Source organism: Rattus norvegicus, chromosome 3 (assembly GCF_036323735.1).
Source record: "Rattus norvegicus strain BN/NHsdMcwi chromosome 3, GRCr8, whole genome shotgun sequence".
NCBI lineage: Eukaryota > Metazoa > Chordata > Mammalia > Rodentia > Muridae > Rattus > Rattus norvegicus.
The window spans coordinates 97,630,039-97,647,609 of NC_086021.1; the positions used below are offsets into that span (position 1 = coordinate 97,630,039).

A 17,571-nucleotide genomic window follows, 5' to 3' on the forward strand; every position below is an offset into this window, starting at 1 on the left:
GGTTGGTTTCCTAATTTGGGTTCCTTTCCTAATCACAAGAGGATCTTTGTGAGTCACTCGAGATTATATGCAAAACTGTATTCTGTGTTCATGTGTGGATACTTTCTTCCAGAGAGAGGGCTAATTTTTCATGTGATTTATAAGGAAACTATGATTAAGAAAGTTAAGAACTAGCCAGGGAAGGTAGTACATGCCTTTAATCCCAGCACTCAACCTGGTCTACAAAGTGACTTCCAGGACAGCCAGGGCTACACAAAGAAACCCTGTCTCAAAAAACAAAATAATAAATAAAAAAGTGAAGAACTTTTAAGTTGGAGGCTTAGCAGCCAGAAGTACTGGCAACTCTTTAGAGGATTCAGGTTCTATTCCCAGCACCCACATGGCTGTTTAAAGTCTATAGGGGATCCTATGCCACCTTTTTGCCTCCAGGGCACTGTATACACATGGTTCTCGGATATATATGCAAGCAAAACACACATACATAGAAAATAGTTTTGTTTCGTTTCCAGACAGGATTTCTCTGTGTTTCCATCTGTCCTGGAACTTGCTCTACAGACCAGGTTGGCCTACATACAACTCAGACATCTTCCTGCCTCTCCAAGTGCTGGGACTAAAGATGTGTACCACATAGGTTTGTTTATTTGTTTTTTTTTTTTTTTTTTGGTTGTTGTTTTTTCTTTTTTCTTTTTTTCGGAGCTGGGGACCGAACCCAGGGCCTTGCGCTTATTGGGCAAGCACTCTACCACTGAGCTAAATCCCCAACCCCTTGTTTTTGTTTTTGTTTTTTTTTTTTGGTTCTTTTTTTCAGAGCTTTTTTTTGGAGTTTTTTTTTTTTTTAAATGAACTATTTAGTTTTCTGCTCTCTCCTCAGTCGTTGTCAAGGTGACTTTGGAAGTAAAGTTTAGGCAGTAAGGCACACAATTTTACCTGGAGTTCTGGGACAGTAACAAAAAGTTCTGATCAGATTTGTTTGCAGATAATCTGAGGTGGGTTTGCTTATAAGTAGACAGATCTGCATTAAAGCATATCAAGGGCCCAAGATGTGACCTACAACTGCATGCTATTCTAAGGGTTGGAATTACAACACCCAGAGGCCAGACAGGCTGCCTGTCTCTAAATCCTAAAGGCTAATGTTTAGAGAAACTCTGATTCTGTGGCAATTCCACAGTTATATGCGTGCATCAACATTGATGCAGTTATCTGAAATTCCTGCCATTGGAATTCAATGTAATGGGTTTGGGAAATCTGAACATCTTATACAATCCAACTCCTCTGAAAGGAAAACATTTTGAGTCTAATTTAGAAATCGATAAGCACAAGAAAGGGACTGAAAAACTGGTGAGTGAGGTTTGTTCAGGACAGGAATGACTGTATCTACCTCAAGGGCACAGGGAGTCCAAAGGGCTGTTTACATGCAGTGCTCTACATCTCAAACAAGACCGCTTGGAGGAATAGTGCCTGAGCCAAGGCTAAAACTAAACTACAAACCTAGAAAGTTAGTCTCTGTACTTCTCCCTTGTCCTAATTTTGCACCAACTGAGGCTCTGGGATCACTCTCAGAAGCACTGCTCAGAGGAGCCATTCCGTCTCCATTCGGCCCAGACTCCATCCAGGGAAAGCGCCGGCCGGGTAGACGAAGAGGTAAGCGCCTCTACAAAAACGAGGTCTTTAAGCCTTTTCTGCCCGGAAGGTCGCGTTACAGTCTCACCCTCGTTCATCACCGCCAATCGCAAGCCTTTTCTGTTTGCATTCCCTCCCAAATTCCGCCTTCTCCCACCACACTTTCCTATTCCCTTCTCTCGCAACCCACAGAAAAATGGCGAAGGCTGCACTTCCGGCAAGTGTCCTTACGAATGCATCCGGGCGGCTGCAGCAGGTACCGCCCAAGGCGTTCCGGGCTCTTGCTGCACAGCCTACAACGGTGATGGCCGGCAGACAGTCTGGTTGGAGCCAGGCGGCTCTTCTCCAGTTCCTTCTTGGCATGTGCCTAATGGTGATGCCACCCATACAAGCCCGGAGTCTGCGCTTTGTTACCTTGGTAATGGGAGACGGAGTCCCCAACGGGTTCGCCAAAGCTGAAAGGGCAAAGGCCGGCTGGTAGAGGGAGGGGCAGAGCTTGTGCTCTGGGGTCGGGGGTCTCACTTCTCAAGGAGGAGAAAGAACCGCTCTAGGGAGCAGCTGGCCCATAGTGGGTTGTGCGGCTAGATTCAGAATTGATTTGGAGCCCTAGGCTATTTTTTAGAGCAGGATGACCGAGTATTGTTAGAAGATATTCTTCCTTGGGATGATTCTTTCCTAGGATGGGAATTTAGTTAAAAGGTTGAAAGTCACCCATAAAGACGACTTTGATCTTTGTTTTCCCAGTCCCATTGTCCATCTCCTCCCCGAAGAAGGCATAGCTTTCACTACTTTTCTACCTGTGCTTTTGGGCTTTACCTGTCATCTCAGGTTACATTGTATGGCCCAAACTGGGTTCTTTTTTTATCGCTTAGTAAAGAAAGATGGGGTGAAATTTCCTTTCCTTCACAAGCACAGAACACATGTGCAGAGGTGGGTCCTGTCCTTAACTAGAAGACCCTTCTGATTCTGTAGACAAACCATTTCTTTTGCTCAGCTGTATCGACACGGAGATCGGTCACCAGTGAAGGCATATCCTAAGGACCCCTATCAGGAAGAGAAATGGCCCCAGGGATTTGGTCAGCTAACCAAGGTGGGTCAGAAGCCATCCTGCAAGGTCTCAGGATGTGCTCACAACTGGAGCACAGAAACAGGGGCTCCCTAAACTGCTAGTTTCCCTCAGGGGTTCTGATGGACAAGATGTCTTATTTTGTTGTTTTGGTTTTATGGTTTTGGAAATTAAACCCAGGACCTTGTCTATGCTAAGCACAGTAGGCTACAACTCTGGCAATGACCAGATTTCTTAACAACTCTGTGCCCGGGACAGTATCATTCACAACTGGCCACTTCTGGAATCAAGCTCATTCCTTGCCTAAATGCCTAAATGCCACAGGACTTTTGGTTCATCTCTTCCTTTTGGACTTTTTTTGAGGGGCAGGGGGAGGGGGGGTTGGGGGGGGAGGTTTGATACAGGTTTCACTGTGTAACAGAGCCCTGGCTGTCCTAGACTCACTTTGTATACCAGGCTAGCCTCAAACTCCGAGATTGACTGCTGGAATTAAAGGCGTGAGCCACCATGCCCAGCTCCTCTTTGGACTTTCTTAACTCTCAGGTTTGCCTACAGGAAGGGATGCTACAGCATTGGGAGCTGGGCCAGGCCCTGCGGCAACGCTACCATGGCTTTCTGAACGCCTCTTACCACAGGCAAGAGGTAAGGCTTGGAACTTGAATGACAAGAGGATTGGGATGTTTGGATTATATCTTCTGACCTCTGAGAATCTAAGGGTGAGGCTGGGCAGTAACGTTTCCCTCCTGAACTTTTGGTCCCTGTTCAACACATCTAAGACCTGTCAAGAATACTGCTCTGGAGTCTGAATTGTCTCTCTTTGTCTAGGAAAAGACAAAAACTGACCAGGGGTCCACCTCAGACATGATAATGTACTTTCTGACTCTGAAACAACAAATAGGCATTTGTCCAAGACATTTATCGTCACCTAAGGGCCAAGCACTGTAGTAATGCTTTCTCATTGATGGTATACTGTAGAGTTATGATCTCTCTCTTCTCGGAACTTATATTGGAGCAGTCTAATAAGCTGGACAGAGCCAAGATAAAGTGGGGGGGGTAGGGGGAGCAGTGAAAACTGTCAAGTGTGCTAGCTCCTGAGGTCCTCTGCTTACTCCAGTGCCCAGTGGAGATAACTGTTCCTATGGTTACTGCTTTCAGCCACAGTTGTCTCAGCGCTCTAGGTTACTGTTCCCTAAAGACCTAGCTCTACCCTGAGCTTGCTTTTCCCTTCCCTATTTTCTTCCTTTTTGAAAGCTACCTCTCTCTGTTCCTCCTCCACCCTCTTCCCATTTGTAAAAGGGAAGGGAGTGTGGTGAGGAGTGGTATCTGCCACTTGGACTCTAGGGTTATTGATTTTGTGTTTTTAAACAGGGTCTCACTTTATGGCCCTGGCTAGTCTTGAACTCAGAGATCTGCCTACCAAGTGCTGAGATTAAAGGTGTGTACCAAACCAGTGGTGGTGGCACACACCTTTAATCCCAGCACTTGGAAGGCAGAAGCAGGCAGATCTCTGAGTTCAAGGCCATTCTTATCTACAGAGAGCTTTCCAGGATAGCCAGCTGTTTTACACGAAAAACGCAATCTCGACAAACAAGAAAAGAGGAAAAAAAGTGTATATCAAGATGAATCAGAGGCACATACCTTTAATCCAAGCACTTGGGAGGCAAAGACAAAGGGATCCCTGAGTTTGAGGCTAGCCTGGTCTACATATTGAGTTTTAGGACAGTCAGAACTACATACTGAGATCCCGTCTCCATGTGTATAGAGGGGGATATACCACTCTGGCTGACAAGGACTCTGATCTTCACAGGAGACAAATGAGTTATTGAAGTCTCCCAGACCAGATAGTTTACCAAATGAGTGCTTTTGATGAACAGGAAGGAGTATTTGAACTAGAGTCATTCCCACAAACTGAGTTGTTTATACAGTGGTGATAGCCTGCAGCTGAATGTGTGAGGCCTTGCTGAATAGGGAAGAAGCAGAGAGGGTGCGCATGCATGGTGAGTTTATAATGTACTGAGTAATCATCCAGAACAGGCTCTCCCCTGGGGCTCTGGGGAGAAACAAAAGTGTGTCTACACAGAGACTTGTGTTGCCAATCTACAGGTTTACGTGCGAAGCACAGACTTTGACCGTACTCTCATGAGTGCAGAGGCCAACCTGGCCGGACTCTTCCCTCCCACTGAAGTTCAGCACTTCAACCCGAACATTTCATGGCAGCCTATCCCTGTCCACACCGTGCCCATTACTGAAGACAGGGTAAGACTGGCCAGCCCTTCTTAAGTGGTGAGAGAACAACTATGGTTATGAGCCTGCTGATCCCAGACTCCTTCTCTGCCTGTTCCCCCCCTTAATTTGTAGTTGCTGAAGTTTCCTTTGGGTCCATGTCCCCGTTATGAGCAGTTGCAGAACGAGACTCGGCAGACACCAGAGTATCAGAACATGAGTATTCAGAATGCAGTGAGTTGGGGCCGAGGTGTAGGTCATCAGATTGTTCTTTCCCCATTGCAGTACTGATCTTCTGATCCATTTCTCATAGCAATTTCTGGACATGGTGGCCAATGAGACAGGGCTTATGAACTTGACCCTAGAGACCATCTGGAATGTGTATGACACACTCTTTTGTGAGGTGAGCTGACCAGGATGCCTGTTGGGATTGCTTGCTCTTCTGTTCTCAACAGGTCCATGTCTCTAGGGCAATAGAGCACATTGCCTTGATACTGCCGGCCCCATTGGGAAGGCCCAGCAAGCCTGTGCTTATGTAACCTGGGAACTTCCCTCATGGGTAAAAAGAACCTCAAAGTGGGAAACGGTTTACTAGTTGTCAGCACTCTACCCTTCTCCATCCAGAGCTCAATGCTGTGAGATTTCTTCTGTGCTGAGTCTGCTCTTCATGCTTGAGCTTCCTTTCCAATGCCCCACTGTCTGCCATGTCTGCAATGGCCCCTCTGCCTCACCTCTGCTCTCCTCTTCCTCCCTCATACACACAGGCACCTTCCCCACTTGGGGAAGAAAGCCACCCTTGGAGAGGCTCTGGCCTAGGCCTAGGGAGCTAACCTGCCCTGCGATACACAGCAAACACATGGGCTGCTCCTGCCACCCTGGGCCTCTCCCCAAACCGTGCAGCGTCTGAGCCAGCTAAAGGACTTCAGCTTCCTCTTCCTCTTCGGGATCCACGATCAAGTACAGAAGGCCCGGCTTCAGGGGGGTGAGTGACAAGAACAACATGCCACTACCCTTTCCTCAAAACTCTCTAGCATTGAGAATCTGCTGTGGGAGCTTCCTACATGCTATGCTGCGTAAGAGTAATTTTCTGTTGTTTTTTTTTTTTTTTTCCGGAGCTGGGGACCGAACCCAGGGCCTTGCGCTTGCTAGGCAAGCGCTCTACCACTGAGCCAAATCCCCAACCCCAATTTTCTGTTGTTTTAAAACAAGATCTTCCCTTTGCCATCCTTGCTAGTTGCCCACATCTCCCAGTTCTCTTATATTTAGCTAGAGTCACAGGTCTCACTCTGTAGCTCTGGTCAAGCCAGCTTGAACTCCATGTAGACCAGGCTGGTCTCCAGAGACCCACTTGCCTCTGCCTTCCAAGTGCTGGGATTAAAGCTGTGTGCCAATTACACGTGGCCAACTGTTCTTTTTTAAGATTTAATTTATTTTGTATACATGAGTACACTGTAGCTGTCTTCTGACATACCAGAAGAGGGCATCAGATGCCCAGTACAGATGGTTGTGAGCCACCCTGTGATTGCTAGGGATTGAGCTCAGGACCTCTGGAAGAACAGTCAGTGCTCTTAACCACTGAACCATCTTTCCAGCCCTGGCTTACCATTCTTACTCTTAATTTTCATCCATGTTGAAAGGCCCTTCCTCTCTTTCCTAACTACATACCTCCCTCCAGAGAATTGCTAAGACTTTTAGAGAAAGACTAGGGCAATACATGTGTGCCGGTTAATTTGAGCACTAAGGGGTACCCATTTTCAAACCTTTGAGAATGCAGTGGTTTTCAAAGAGTGCATACAGCAGTTGCCCTGGTATGAATCAGCATCTTGGGTGCTGTGAAGCAGTCTTAAGTTTACACTGTGTTCATACTGTTAAGTTGTGATCAGTGCCTCCTAGCTGGTTCCTACACCTGTGTTTAAATACTAAGAGCTTGCTTTACCTGTCTTCTCTATAAACTTGACAGTTCTTAGCAGTAGTTGGTGTAGAGTTCCAGTATGGTCCCCATGATCTGGAAGAGTTCTCTAGGTTGGTGATCAAACTAAGATTAGCATGTGATGAGAGGAGCAGATCAGTGATGGCTCAAGACACTGACACTTGGAATTTCTCTTCTTCAGGAGTTCTGCTGGCTCAAATATTGAAGAATCTGACCCTAATGGCAACTACCTCTCAATTCCCTAAGCTTCTGGTTTATTCTGCGGTAAGCTTCGACACCCCCTCCCCACTTCCCACCCACCCAACACACAAATATCAAATTAGGAATTAGGTGTTTCCCCCTGATCCAGTTCCTGGGATGTAGAAGGGCAACAGTCTTACTTATGGGCAGCCCTTCTCCTTTGCAGCATGACACTACCCTGGTTGCTCTGCAAATGGCACTGAATGTCTACAATGGTAAACAAGCCCCCTATGCTTCCTGCCACATATTTGAACTGTACCAGGAAGATAATGGGTAAGTGGGGCTACCATGTGTCTTCTAAAGAGGCACTTGGGATGGCCGAGGGCAACCCAGAGACTGTTATGGGCATGGTGAGCATCCCTGTCTTGCCTCCTGTCAACTCTCAGGAATTTCTCAGTCGAGATGTACTTTCGGAATGACAGTAAGAAGGCACCCTGGCCACTGACCCTGCCTGGCTGTCCTCACCGTTGCCCACTGCAGGACTTCCTTCGCCTCACAGAACCTGTCATACCCAAGGACTGGCAGAAGGAGTGCCAGCTAGCAAGCGATACTGCAGACACAGGTGAGTTGCCAGCCTCTTCTGTACAGATCCTTTCCCAGGGCAGCATTCTGATCAAATCCAGAAATCTTCAGGCAACAGACGTATTTGCAGCCATCTTCCCGCCTTTCCCTGGACAGCCTTCTCAACCCTAAGACCATATTTGTGTACTCTTCTCATTCTTCACCCTTAGGCAATACTCTTATCACTGAGACATAATAGTCACCATTCTCCTGCCAGCCACATCTATCAGCTTACCTGCTTATATAAAATAGTATTCAGATGTGGCTGTCCAGTAGTCTGTGTCAGACTCTTCTCTGGTCCCTTTTCCCCTGGATAACTCCCATTAACAAAGACTTCTGAGACTCACTTCTGTAGTCTCCCTTTCTCTCTGATCTCTTTGAGGGATCCTTCAAAGAGTTGCCTACATTCCGGCTTTACTTCCTCAGACTTTTTATTTCAGACCTGATGTTAAACAATTTTGTATCACCTTTTGCTGCAATGAAGCTGTTATCAAGATCATCAATTCTTAGTCAGCTTCTCTCACCTCAGCAGCCCAGTTGCCATTTCTTCCTTAAACACATTTTTTTTAGTGTTGTGGACATAGCCCAGTGGTAGAATCCATGGCTAGCATGTGTGAAGCCCTAGATTCCCTCCCCGACCACCGCACTGCAACAGTAACAACCGTTTTCATGACTTCAGTTTTTTACTTACTACAAATTCCTTACCGTTTTCCCTCTTCTCTAAATAATGAATGGCCTGAGGCTTATCCCTATCCCCTTTCCTATCTGTCCTGACTCCCAAGGGATCTCATCAACCTCATGGCTTTCCTACCTCATCTTCATGGTAAGTTAAGTTCCACTTTTGTAATATGACTTTGATTTATAACTTCTTTTTTTTTTTTTTTTTGGTTCTTTATTTTCGGAGCTGGGGACCGAACCCAGGGCCTTGTGCTTCCTAGGCAAGCGCTCTACCACTGAGCTAAATCCCCAACCCCGATTTATAACTTCTGAGCTAGGCTTTCCCCCAGCTACTGACTTGAAACCTCTCTACATGGATGTCACATGAGGCATTGTGTCTGAACCAGCATCTCTTCTCAGATCTACTTGTTCATTTTACAGCTGTCAATTTAAAGATTTAGTTCACCTATGAGTGCACTGTTGCTGTCCTCAGACACCCCAGAAGAGGGCATCAGATCCCATTACAGATGGTTGTGAGCCTCTATGTGGTTGCTGGGGATTGAACTCAGGACCTCTGGAAGAGCAGCCAGTGCTCTTAACCGCTGAGCCATCTCTCCAGCCCACAGCTGTCAACTTAATAGATGCTGCATTAGTCTCACGGTCACACAGTGTACCATTAGGCATTCTCTTCCTCATAGCCCACACCCAGTCCACCGGCAGATTCTATGCTTCTCAGATGCTGAGCTCTCGCCTCTCCAGTCATTAGCAGTTCTTGCCTGAGCCGCTCACAAGCCTAACGTTCATTCTGGTTCCATTCTTGTCCCTACCAGTCTCCAGACAGCAAAGTTAATTTCTTTAGAAATATAACTTGAGGCTAGGTGTATAACCCAGTTGATAGGGTACTCACTCTACCAACCAAACTATGGGAAAAACCGCTTAGTTTAACTCCTGGCACTGCATGAACTGGGTGTGGTAGTGTACACCTCTAATTCCAGCACTCAGAAGGGGGAAGGAGGATAGGTCAAGGTCATCCTCTACTATATAGTCAATTTTGAGACAGCCTGGGCTATATGAGACCATGTTTTTTTTAAATGTGCATATATATTAATCACACACAAAGACCCAGGTTCTCTATCGTGACTGCCCTGCCTCTGCTTGACTTGGATGTCTTCTGGTTCCTAGTGCCCCTTGCTTACTCTGTGATACTCTTGCTGAATCCAGCACACCAAGCCTGTTCTATCAGATGTGTCCTCCTACCCCCACTCCATGACACTCTACTCTCATCTGTTTTACTTCCTGACCCCCAGGTCTGGTCCTATTTCCTCAGTGATTTCTAATGTATCTTGTCCATAGAGCATCACTGATGTGTCATTCCCGTGAAATGCTTGCTCGTTCTAAGAGCAGACTGCCTCGACCACCTTTCTATTTCCCTGTTTTTTTTTTGTTTTTTTTTTTTTTTTGGTTCTTTTTTTCGGAGCTGGGGACCGAACCCAGGGCCTTGCGCTTCCTAGGTAAGCGCTCTACCACTGAGCTAAATCCCCAGCCCCCTATTTCCCTGTTTTGTCAACACAGTACCTGGCTTGGGGTAGGTGCTCTGTTATTTGTTGGATGAATACTAATGTTACTTTCTTTTCCTCTCCCCTGTCCAGAGGTGATTGTGGCACTGGCTGTCTGTGGCTCCATCCTCTTCCTTCTAATAGTGTTGCTCCTCACTGTCCTCTTCCGGATGCAGGCCCAGCCTCCTGGCTACCACCATGTTGCAGACAGGGAAGACCATGCTTGACAACCACTCAGTCCCCTTCCCTCTGCCTCCTAGGGGATGTGGGCTGAGTCCTTGCTCCTGACTATTGCCGATCCCAGCCCAGGGACAGGTTTAGCCTTCCTGATTACCTACGCCCAAATGAATGAGTGAGGCTGGGCTGGTCGCACGTCACCTGTGACTTACCATCCTCATGCCTGATGTTTACCATGTACTGTGTTGGACACTGGCTTTCTCTAAATGGGATTTGCCTCTTCTATACTCCCTAAGGACTTGAGATACAGACAAGCATTCAGGTTTTACTCAAGACCTGGGATTAAAAAAACAAAACAACAACAGAAAAAAAACCCCAAACCCTGAAGAAGCTGGTACTTGATCTGTCTAGCTCTTCCCCCAAGCCTTGCTCTTTGTCTTCTAGCCCATATCTTTGGCAAATGGCTTGGAGGACATTGTCCCTTGGTACTTTTGCAGTTCATATAAATGGCTCATTTTATATGGATCACCCAACAGCAAAGTTTCCCTCTGACTGAGGCTGCCGTCAGTGTCAACCTCAGGCAGGTTGAAGGACACTGGTGCTGCACCTGGATGACAGTGGGAGGACACAGGAGTGAAACACATGGAATCATGACGTGACTCTCCCTCAGCTGGGCTGGACTCTTCAGGGACTTGAAGTAAATGCAGCTGGTGAACTGTACACCTTGACTGTGGCCCGAAACAGAGCTGAAGTAACTCCGAGGAAATGAAGGTTTTGACTGAGTGCTGGTTCTGTGCCTTTTTTTTTCCTTCCCCATTTCTGACATCCAAGAAGCACTCTTACCAGGTCAGTACTAGGTCTCAATACAAAAGATATGCTTTTATTGGTTATGTCAAAATGAACATAAAAATTTAAAAATTCCCTGGTTATTCTGCTACTATACATCAGAAAAAAGGAAAGTACCTTGGCTCTAGCATGAACTTGGTCTCCAGGCTAGACACAGCAGGGACCCTGAGGGTAGCTGGTTTACTCTTTAATTTTCTGAAGCAAAATCTAGAGCAGTAACATGTCAGTATCCTAGTTCCATACAGTATCCCATGCCACCAGCACCCCTACTCCCACACTGAGAGTTGGGTACTTCTGGCCTGTGAACAAACAGCTACCACTTCTCTCACAGAACCTGCTCCCATAGGCAGGGTCAGGTGTTGCTGTCCCACACCATCTTCATAGTCTTTCATGGTCTTTCAATGACCCATCTTCCTCTGGGCTCCAAATGAGAATATGATAACCTAGAAGAAACAAGAAGTCTGACTGACACCTTCCATTATTGGTCTGTCTCAGAGGTTGGTGCTGTCTTGGGGGAACTAATAGACTGGCATCGCCATGACCAGAATAAAGCCAGATGGGTAACCTAGGCCAGAGACCACTGTCTGCCGGGTATGTTTACTGCCTACTGCCCTGGGATGAACTGGGCAGGGATTTAGCCTCCATTGCAACCTAGTTTGAGATAGTTACTCACCCATAGTAGAAGCCAGTGTGTCTCCCATAGGATTGAACTCATTGAGCTGCAAGAGTGAGAGTATCGGTGTGAAGTGAGGAGAGAGCAGTACAGAGGCAGTACATGGGGACTCGTCCTGATCAGAAAGCTGCTTAACTCCCTACTTCCCCCCATCACTGTTTGAGGTGCCAAGTCTCACCGAAGTAATACCGGAATATCCTGGATCATAGAGCTGACACATCATCTTCCCCGAGCTTCCATCAAACACATCTATTGTCCTTAGTTCATAGGGAACACAACTTTTAAGATTAGGATCTGGGTATCGGCCCACAACAATGAGGTTGTGCCGTGAATGCCAGGTCGCCTAGGAAATGGAGAGGTCAGTCAGAATGTAAAATATTCTTGAAGCCAGGGAAGATGACTCAGTTGGCACAAGTACATCTGGTTTTGGAGCCCCAAAACCCCTATAAAAATTTTGTCATGATGCACCTAGAATTCCATCTGGGAGGTGGAGACCTGATGCCTCCGAACTTGCCAAATCTACTCCAGCCAAATCAGTGAGTTCCAGGTTCAGTGAGAAACAGTTTCAAAAATAAGGTGGAAAACAATTGAGAAAGACACCTGCTGTCAACCTCTAGCCTGCACACAAGTATTCTTTAAGGAGTAGCTCTGTGGCAGAGCACTTACACAGTATACACAAGACTGTATGTTTCTTCCCAGAATCTCACATATAGGCCAACCTGGTCTACACAGAAGCCCTGTCTTGAAAAAACAAAAGTCTGAACAAGGATGATGGGAAAACATTTGTAAGAGCCAGAGGTGTTCAGTGGTAAAGACCTTGCTTAGCAAGCACAGGTGTTCAGTCCCCAGAATTGTAAAAAACAAAGCAAAAATGCAATGCCCAATTTGATATCTTAAGAAACTGGGGCTGGGGATTTAGCTCAGTGGTAGAGCACTTACCTAGGAAGCGCAAGGCCCTGGGTTCGGTCCCCAGCTCCGAAAAAAAAGAACCAAAAAAAAAAAAAAAAAAAGAAACTGCAAGAGAGGAGCTAGAGATGGCTCAGTGGTTAAGCACACGCTATTCTTGCAGAGGGAACCTGTGTTCATTTGTAGTACCTACACGCCAGCTCACAGCTATAACTCCACTTCCAGGTGATCCAGTGCCCTCTTCTGGATTATATACACACAATGTGTGTATATGAATATATATGTATGTGGGCATTATACACACATACATACACACATAATATGCATATTTTTCTCTCTTTTTTTTTTTTAACCACTCATAGGTCAAGAACCCAATACTACATACAATACAAGTATGAGGGCTGGCTAGATCTCTCAGCAGATAAAGGCATCTGACCCCAACCAAGCCTGATAACCTGAGTTTGATACCCAGGGCCCATGTAGTGGGAGGGAAAAAACCAACTCTGACCACCTGCCTACTGTGGCATGAGGGAAAAGGCACATACACAACATTAATAAATAAAAGGGATTTTAATCTTTAAAAGACTTCTCTGTAGATTATTATATATCTAGGAGGGGACTTAAAAGTGAGTTGCCCTACATTATACGTGCTTGCTTTCCAGGTCCTTAGGAGGCCTCAGACCTTTTATTTTAAAGATGATTTTGTGTAGTGTCTTACTCTATGTACTCCTGGCTGTCCTGGAACTTGCTCTGTAGATCCAGATGGCCTCAAACTACTGGGATTAAAGGCATGCATCGCCACCACCACTCTTACATGTGTGAGTGTTTTGCTTGCATGTATGTAAGTATACTATATATGTTTACCTAGTAGAGGCCTGAAGAGGGCACTGGATCACCTGGAAGAGGAATTAGAGACAGTTGTGAGCTGCCATGTACTAGGATTTGAACAGGTCCTCTGAAAGAACAGCATGGTTCTTAGCCACTGAGCCATCTCTCTAGCTCCTTTCTTGCATTTTCTTAAGGTGATACCAACTTGGGCATTTTGTTTTGTTGTTTGTTTTTGTAATTCTGGGGGCTGAACCTTTGTGCGTGCTAGGCAATGTCTTAACCACTGAACACCCCTGGCTCCTTAGTGTTTTTCCATCAGCCTTGTTTTTTGGAGGAGGGATGCTAGAGATACACACACACACACACACACACACACACACACACACACACATTTCTTTTTGGTTTGTTTTTTCCACCAAGACAGAATTTCTCCTGGAACTCCCTCTATAGAACTGTCCGCCTGTCTCCTAAGTGCTGGGATTGAAGGTGTTTACTTCTATTGCTAAGCAGCCTTGTTTAGACTTTAACCTAAGAGATAAACCTATAACAAGACAAAAAGCCTCTGGTAAGCAACACCAAAGGACTTAGGTTCTGAAGCAGCTCCACTACTAATATTCCTCTCTCCACATGTAACAAAGATTTAAATATAAAGTCACTGGTGTGAAAGGGGAAGGAAAGAAAGCCCTCATCCCCTAATCACACCACTCAAAACAAATCTCGCTGTTATTGGTGGGATAGGACTGGATAGGCTTCTCCTAATCTCAAAACCGTTCTTGTTTTTTATAAGACAGGGTTATACTGTGTAGCCCAGGAATCCTAAAATCTCCAATCCTGCCTCAACCTGAAGTGCTAGGATTATAGTTTATAGTTTGTGCCCCATTCATGGCTTCAAGACAGTTTTGAAGGAAGTAAGACAAGATCAAGAGAAGAGGGGCTAGAGAGACAACCCAATGGTTAAGAGCACTGGCTACTCTTTCAGAGGACATAGGTTTCCTAGCACCTACAATGCTAGCTCACAATCATCTGGAACTCCAGTTCCAGGAGCTCCTAAGCCCTCTTCTCACCTCCAAGGGTACATATGCACATGGTACACAAACATGTATGCAGATAAAACACTCATACATGCTCCTGGAGAGATGGCTCAATGGTTAAGACATTCACTGATCCTTCAAAGGTCCTGAGTTCAGTTCCCACATGACAGCTCACAGCTGTCCGATGCGATCTTCAGGTGTGCAGATATACATACAGAAAAGTATACACACATACACACACACACACACGAATCTTTTTTTTAAAAAAAGATGTATTTATTTATTATGTATACTATAGCTATCTTCAGATATACTAGAAGAGGGCATCAGATCCCATTACAAATGGTTGTGAGCCACCATGTGGTTGCTGGGATTTGAACTCAGGACCTCTGGAAGAGTAGTCTTTTTTTTTTTTTTTTTTTTTTTTGGTTCTTTTTTTTGGAGCTGGGGACCGAACCCAGGGCCTTGCGCTTCCTAGGCAAGCGCTCTTACCACTGAGCTAAATCCCCAGCCCTGGAAGAGTAGTCTTAACCACTGAGCAATCTCTTCAGCCCAATCACTCATACACATTATATAAATAATACTTAAGAGAAAATTAATACATGCATTGGCTTGGAAGTAGTTGCTAAAAAAGAAAATTAGATGTTGTCATCAATGGATATGATGGAACAGAAGAGCACACAGCCTAGCAAGAGCAATAACTGGCCTTGACCTCCTACTTCTACCCTCAGGTGCTAGGATCGCCAGTGTATACTACCACACCTGATAATTTAGGTATGTCATCACTCACACACACACACACCAATGTTGTCTACCACTGGGCAACATCCCCAGAAAAAAAAAAATCCTTTTGTGTGCATGTGACAGAAATGTGATAGAATCTCAATATGTAGTCACGGCTGTCCTTGAACTCAGATCCTCCTGCCTCTGCCTCCTGAGTGCTGGGATTAAAGGCATGTGCCATAATTCCTGGCTTCAGAAGAATTCTTAATATTGTTTATTATTGGTTTTGATTTGATGTGTGTGGGATACTAGGTTTTATTTAATATTTAACTGTTAAGTCCTTATCAAGTTCTAGGCATGGTGTCAGTGTTTTATGTGTCCTGACTCATCTTTACGACCCTACCAGTTAGATACTATTCCCTCTTACAGATGAAACAGGTCTAAATTGGGAAACTAAGGTCTTATTTCTATTATTAGAAACCACTTAAACCTCCAAGGCAATCCAATAACGTTAGGTTAGTTTATGAGTCAGCTGAAACATGGGTAACTGAAACAGGGCAGAACAAATGTTCAAGGCCATAGAAAATGCCTACAGTAAGATCAATGCTGGGCTGTAAAGTTTAGAAAGCTAGCTTATAAGATATACTAAGAAAACTCAGTGGGTGCTTGGCGTGGATGGTGGTGCATGCCTTTAATACCAATCACCTGGGAGGCAGAAGCAGATGATCTCTACTGGATCAAACGTAGTTTTGTTATGTAGCAAGTTCTAGGCTAGTCAGGGAGACCCTACCTCAAAAAGACAGAACTCTCAATTGAATTATGGAAATGGGATAAAAGAAACAGAGAAAGCCAAAGGGCTAAAGGGCCTTTTATTATGTCAGTGAAAGGTTTTATTTGAGATTGTAGGCTTCATACGTGACCCTTCCCCCAACATGGAAAGATCTGACCCATTCCCTTAATGACAGATTCCTTTCTCTTGTCACTCACCTTGATGGGTGTGAGGTGCTGAAAATGGCGGTGAGGGTGGGAGATCAGACTCAGGGGGCTATCCCACTGGGAGGCAGAGTAAACCCGAATCTCATTGTTCTGGTCAGTAGTCAGGAGCCGAGCTCCATCGGGGCTAAAACAAGCTGACAAAGTGAAAAGCCCTTAAGCTGAAGGAACCCTCAGCCCCTCGTATCCTAACCTTCCAAAGTGCCATTCCTTTCTAGGTCAGGGTAGCAGAGGTCAATCTGGACTATGAACAAAACTACCATAGAAACTCCACACCCAAAGGGGCAGTCAGTGCCGGAAAGGCTCCTCGACATCATTGACCTGGTGGCAGTGGTGAGAAAGCCAGGGTCCATAAGAAAGATGGGCTTGGGATATCACACCTGAATTGACAGGATGCCTGTGAGGCAGTGAGAAGAGGAAGCTGTCTTTCCCTTTAATTTGGCGCAGGTCCCAAATTTTCACTGTTTGATCTATGGAGGCTGTGGCCAGAAGCCAATCACAGCAGGGGTTCAGGGCCACATGGGCTACTTTCTTTTTGTGCATTCTGAGGTTCCAAAGCTGCAGAGAAAAGTTTGGTTCAGGTGGAGGTACAGAACCAAAGAGGGGTGAGGGGATGAGGAGTGGGCCACATTGTACCCACCTCCTTGCCATCTGTGTTCGTCAGGATCACGTGTCCCATATTGTCTCCTGTAACCACCACTCGGCTCTTGGCAGAAACATCAAGGCTGCAAAACCAGACCCTAGAGGGAGAGCGTGTGCTGTAAGACTCTTTAAGACTGCTGCAGCTCCAGTACCCAACAGGCATCAATAAGTATTTGTTGAATCAATGAATAAGGGTCTTACTATAAACTTCCAGCGGGGGTACTCAGCCTTGTTTACCTTGCAGAAAAAGTGGGTTAAAGAGTACAGAGTTGACAGAATTCAGAAATATGTCCAGTTACTGCTGGGCTCAGAATCCCCAGCTAGTCCCTGGAACTTCGGCCATAAAGCAAATTCAAAAGCTAGCGTGCTCCCCACAGCCCAGGTTCTGAAGAGCCTTATTTACTATTCTAACACTCATCACTCTTCAGTCTTTGCACCAAAGGAGAGGACGGACCAAACAGGAAATGTTCAGCTCAGCTCTGTGAACATCTGTCCCCTTCTGAGCATTTAGGGGGAAAAAAATCAAATACTCACAGAAACTTTTTACTCTCGAAAACTATGTGAGAACAAAGAGACTCGAGAAGCAGGTATTTCGTGGATCCTGATTGGAAGCCAAGAGAACTCCAAGTCTATCTAGTCCCATCTCCTGATGGTGCTGTTCTTGACCTTGTGGGACAGCCCAGAATGATACCCAAGCTGCTTAGACTCACTGCACACACCTACACATCCTTAGCAGAATTGTGCCCCTGGCTAGAAATCAAAATGGCTCCATGTCTCCAGCCACTTGTTCTTAGGAGAGGACTCTTCTACCGGTTAACACTTCCACCAAGGAGACAGTACGGCCATTTCATCCCAGAAAATGAAGGGCAATAAAACTGCACTTCTTTCGTTTCTTTCCC

The 17,571-nt window shown here is 45.7% G+C and overlaps 3 protein-coding genes across 11 annotated transcripts in view; 1 reads left to right on the forward strand and 2 right to left on the reverse strand.

The window, feature by feature from the left end:
• Nr1h3 (nuclear receptor subfamily 1, group H, member 3) overlaps positions 1-2,015 on the reverse strand; it is a 17,438-nt gene extending 15,423 nt beyond the window's left edge. Inside the window, exon 1 of the mRNA XM_063284426.1 lies at positions 1,852-2,015. The gene's annotated coding sequence lies outside the window, so the exon portion shown is untranslated. The remainder of the gene's footprint in view (positions 1-1,851) is intronic.
• Positions 616-12,563, forward strand: Acp2 (acid phosphatase 2, lysosomal). Of its 4 annotated transcripts, none has more exons than XM_063283072.1 (12): positions 616-1,641; positions 1,813-2,038; positions 2,615-2,710; positions 3,230-3,328; positions 4,790-4,942; positions 5,045-5,143; positions 5,223-5,312; positions 5,759-5,891; positions 7,021-7,103; positions 7,246-7,352; positions 7,466-7,641; positions 9,947-12,563. In XM_063283072.1, exons 2-12 carry the CDS (start codon positions 1,817-1,819, stop codon positions 10,078-10,080), a joined length of 1,392 nt encoding a protein of 463 aa, XP_063139142.1. In that variant the 5' UTR covers positions 616-1,641; positions 1,813-1,816; the 3' UTR covers positions 10,081-12,563. The 4 variants fall into 3 exon arrangements, with proteins under 4 accessions (XP_063139142.1, XP_006234562.1, NP_001344000.1 ...); XM_006234500.4 differs by having other exon boundaries at positions 3,242-3,328; NM_001357071.1 differs by lacking the exon at positions 616-1,641 and having other exon boundaries at positions 1,888-2,038; positions 3,242-3,328; positions 9,947-10,813.
• The window catches only part of Ddb2 (damage specific DNA binding protein 2), a 26,695-nt gene continuing 20,008 nt past the window's right edge, over positions 10,885-17,571 (reverse strand). For 4 of the 6 annotated variants that reach the window (XM_006234498.5, XM_063282966.1, XM_039104085.2 and 1 more), the window contains 6 exons: positions 16,671-16,770; positions 16,411-16,588; positions 16,025-16,167; positions 11,728-11,892; positions 11,550-11,595; positions 10,885-11,319 (listed from right to left, as the gene is read on the reverse strand). In XM_006234498.5, coding sequence (XP_006234560.2) covers positions 11,255-11,319; positions 11,550-11,595; positions 11,728-11,892; positions 16,025-16,167; positions 16,411-16,588; positions 16,671-16,770 — 697 coding nt within the window. In that variant the 3' untranslated portion in view covers positions 10,885-11,254. Of the gene's footprint in view, positions 11,320-11,549; positions 11,596-11,727; positions 11,893-16,024; positions 16,168-16,410; positions 16,589-16,670; positions 16,771-17,571 lie in introns of those variants that run through there. The other 2 variants (XM_063282967.1, XM_063282968.1) reach the window with 2 other exon arrangements.

What these genes read in the sequence shown, in the direction of transcription:
- Acp2 (XM_063283072.1), top strand. Translation starts at nt 1,817, where the DNA reads ATGGCGAAGGCTGCACTTCCGGCAAGTGTCCTTACGAATGCATCCGGG. An exon ending in CCTCTTACCACAGGCAAGAG is followed by an intron (nt 3,329 to 4,789) that starts GTAAGGCTTGGA and finishes GCCAATCTACAG; the next exon opens with GTTTACGTGCGAAGCACAGA. An exon ending in GAAGGCCCGGCTTCAGGGGG is followed by an intron (nt 5,892 to 7,020) that starts GTGAGTGACAAG and finishes TCTCTTCTTCAG; the next exon opens with GAGTTCTGCTGGCTCAAATA.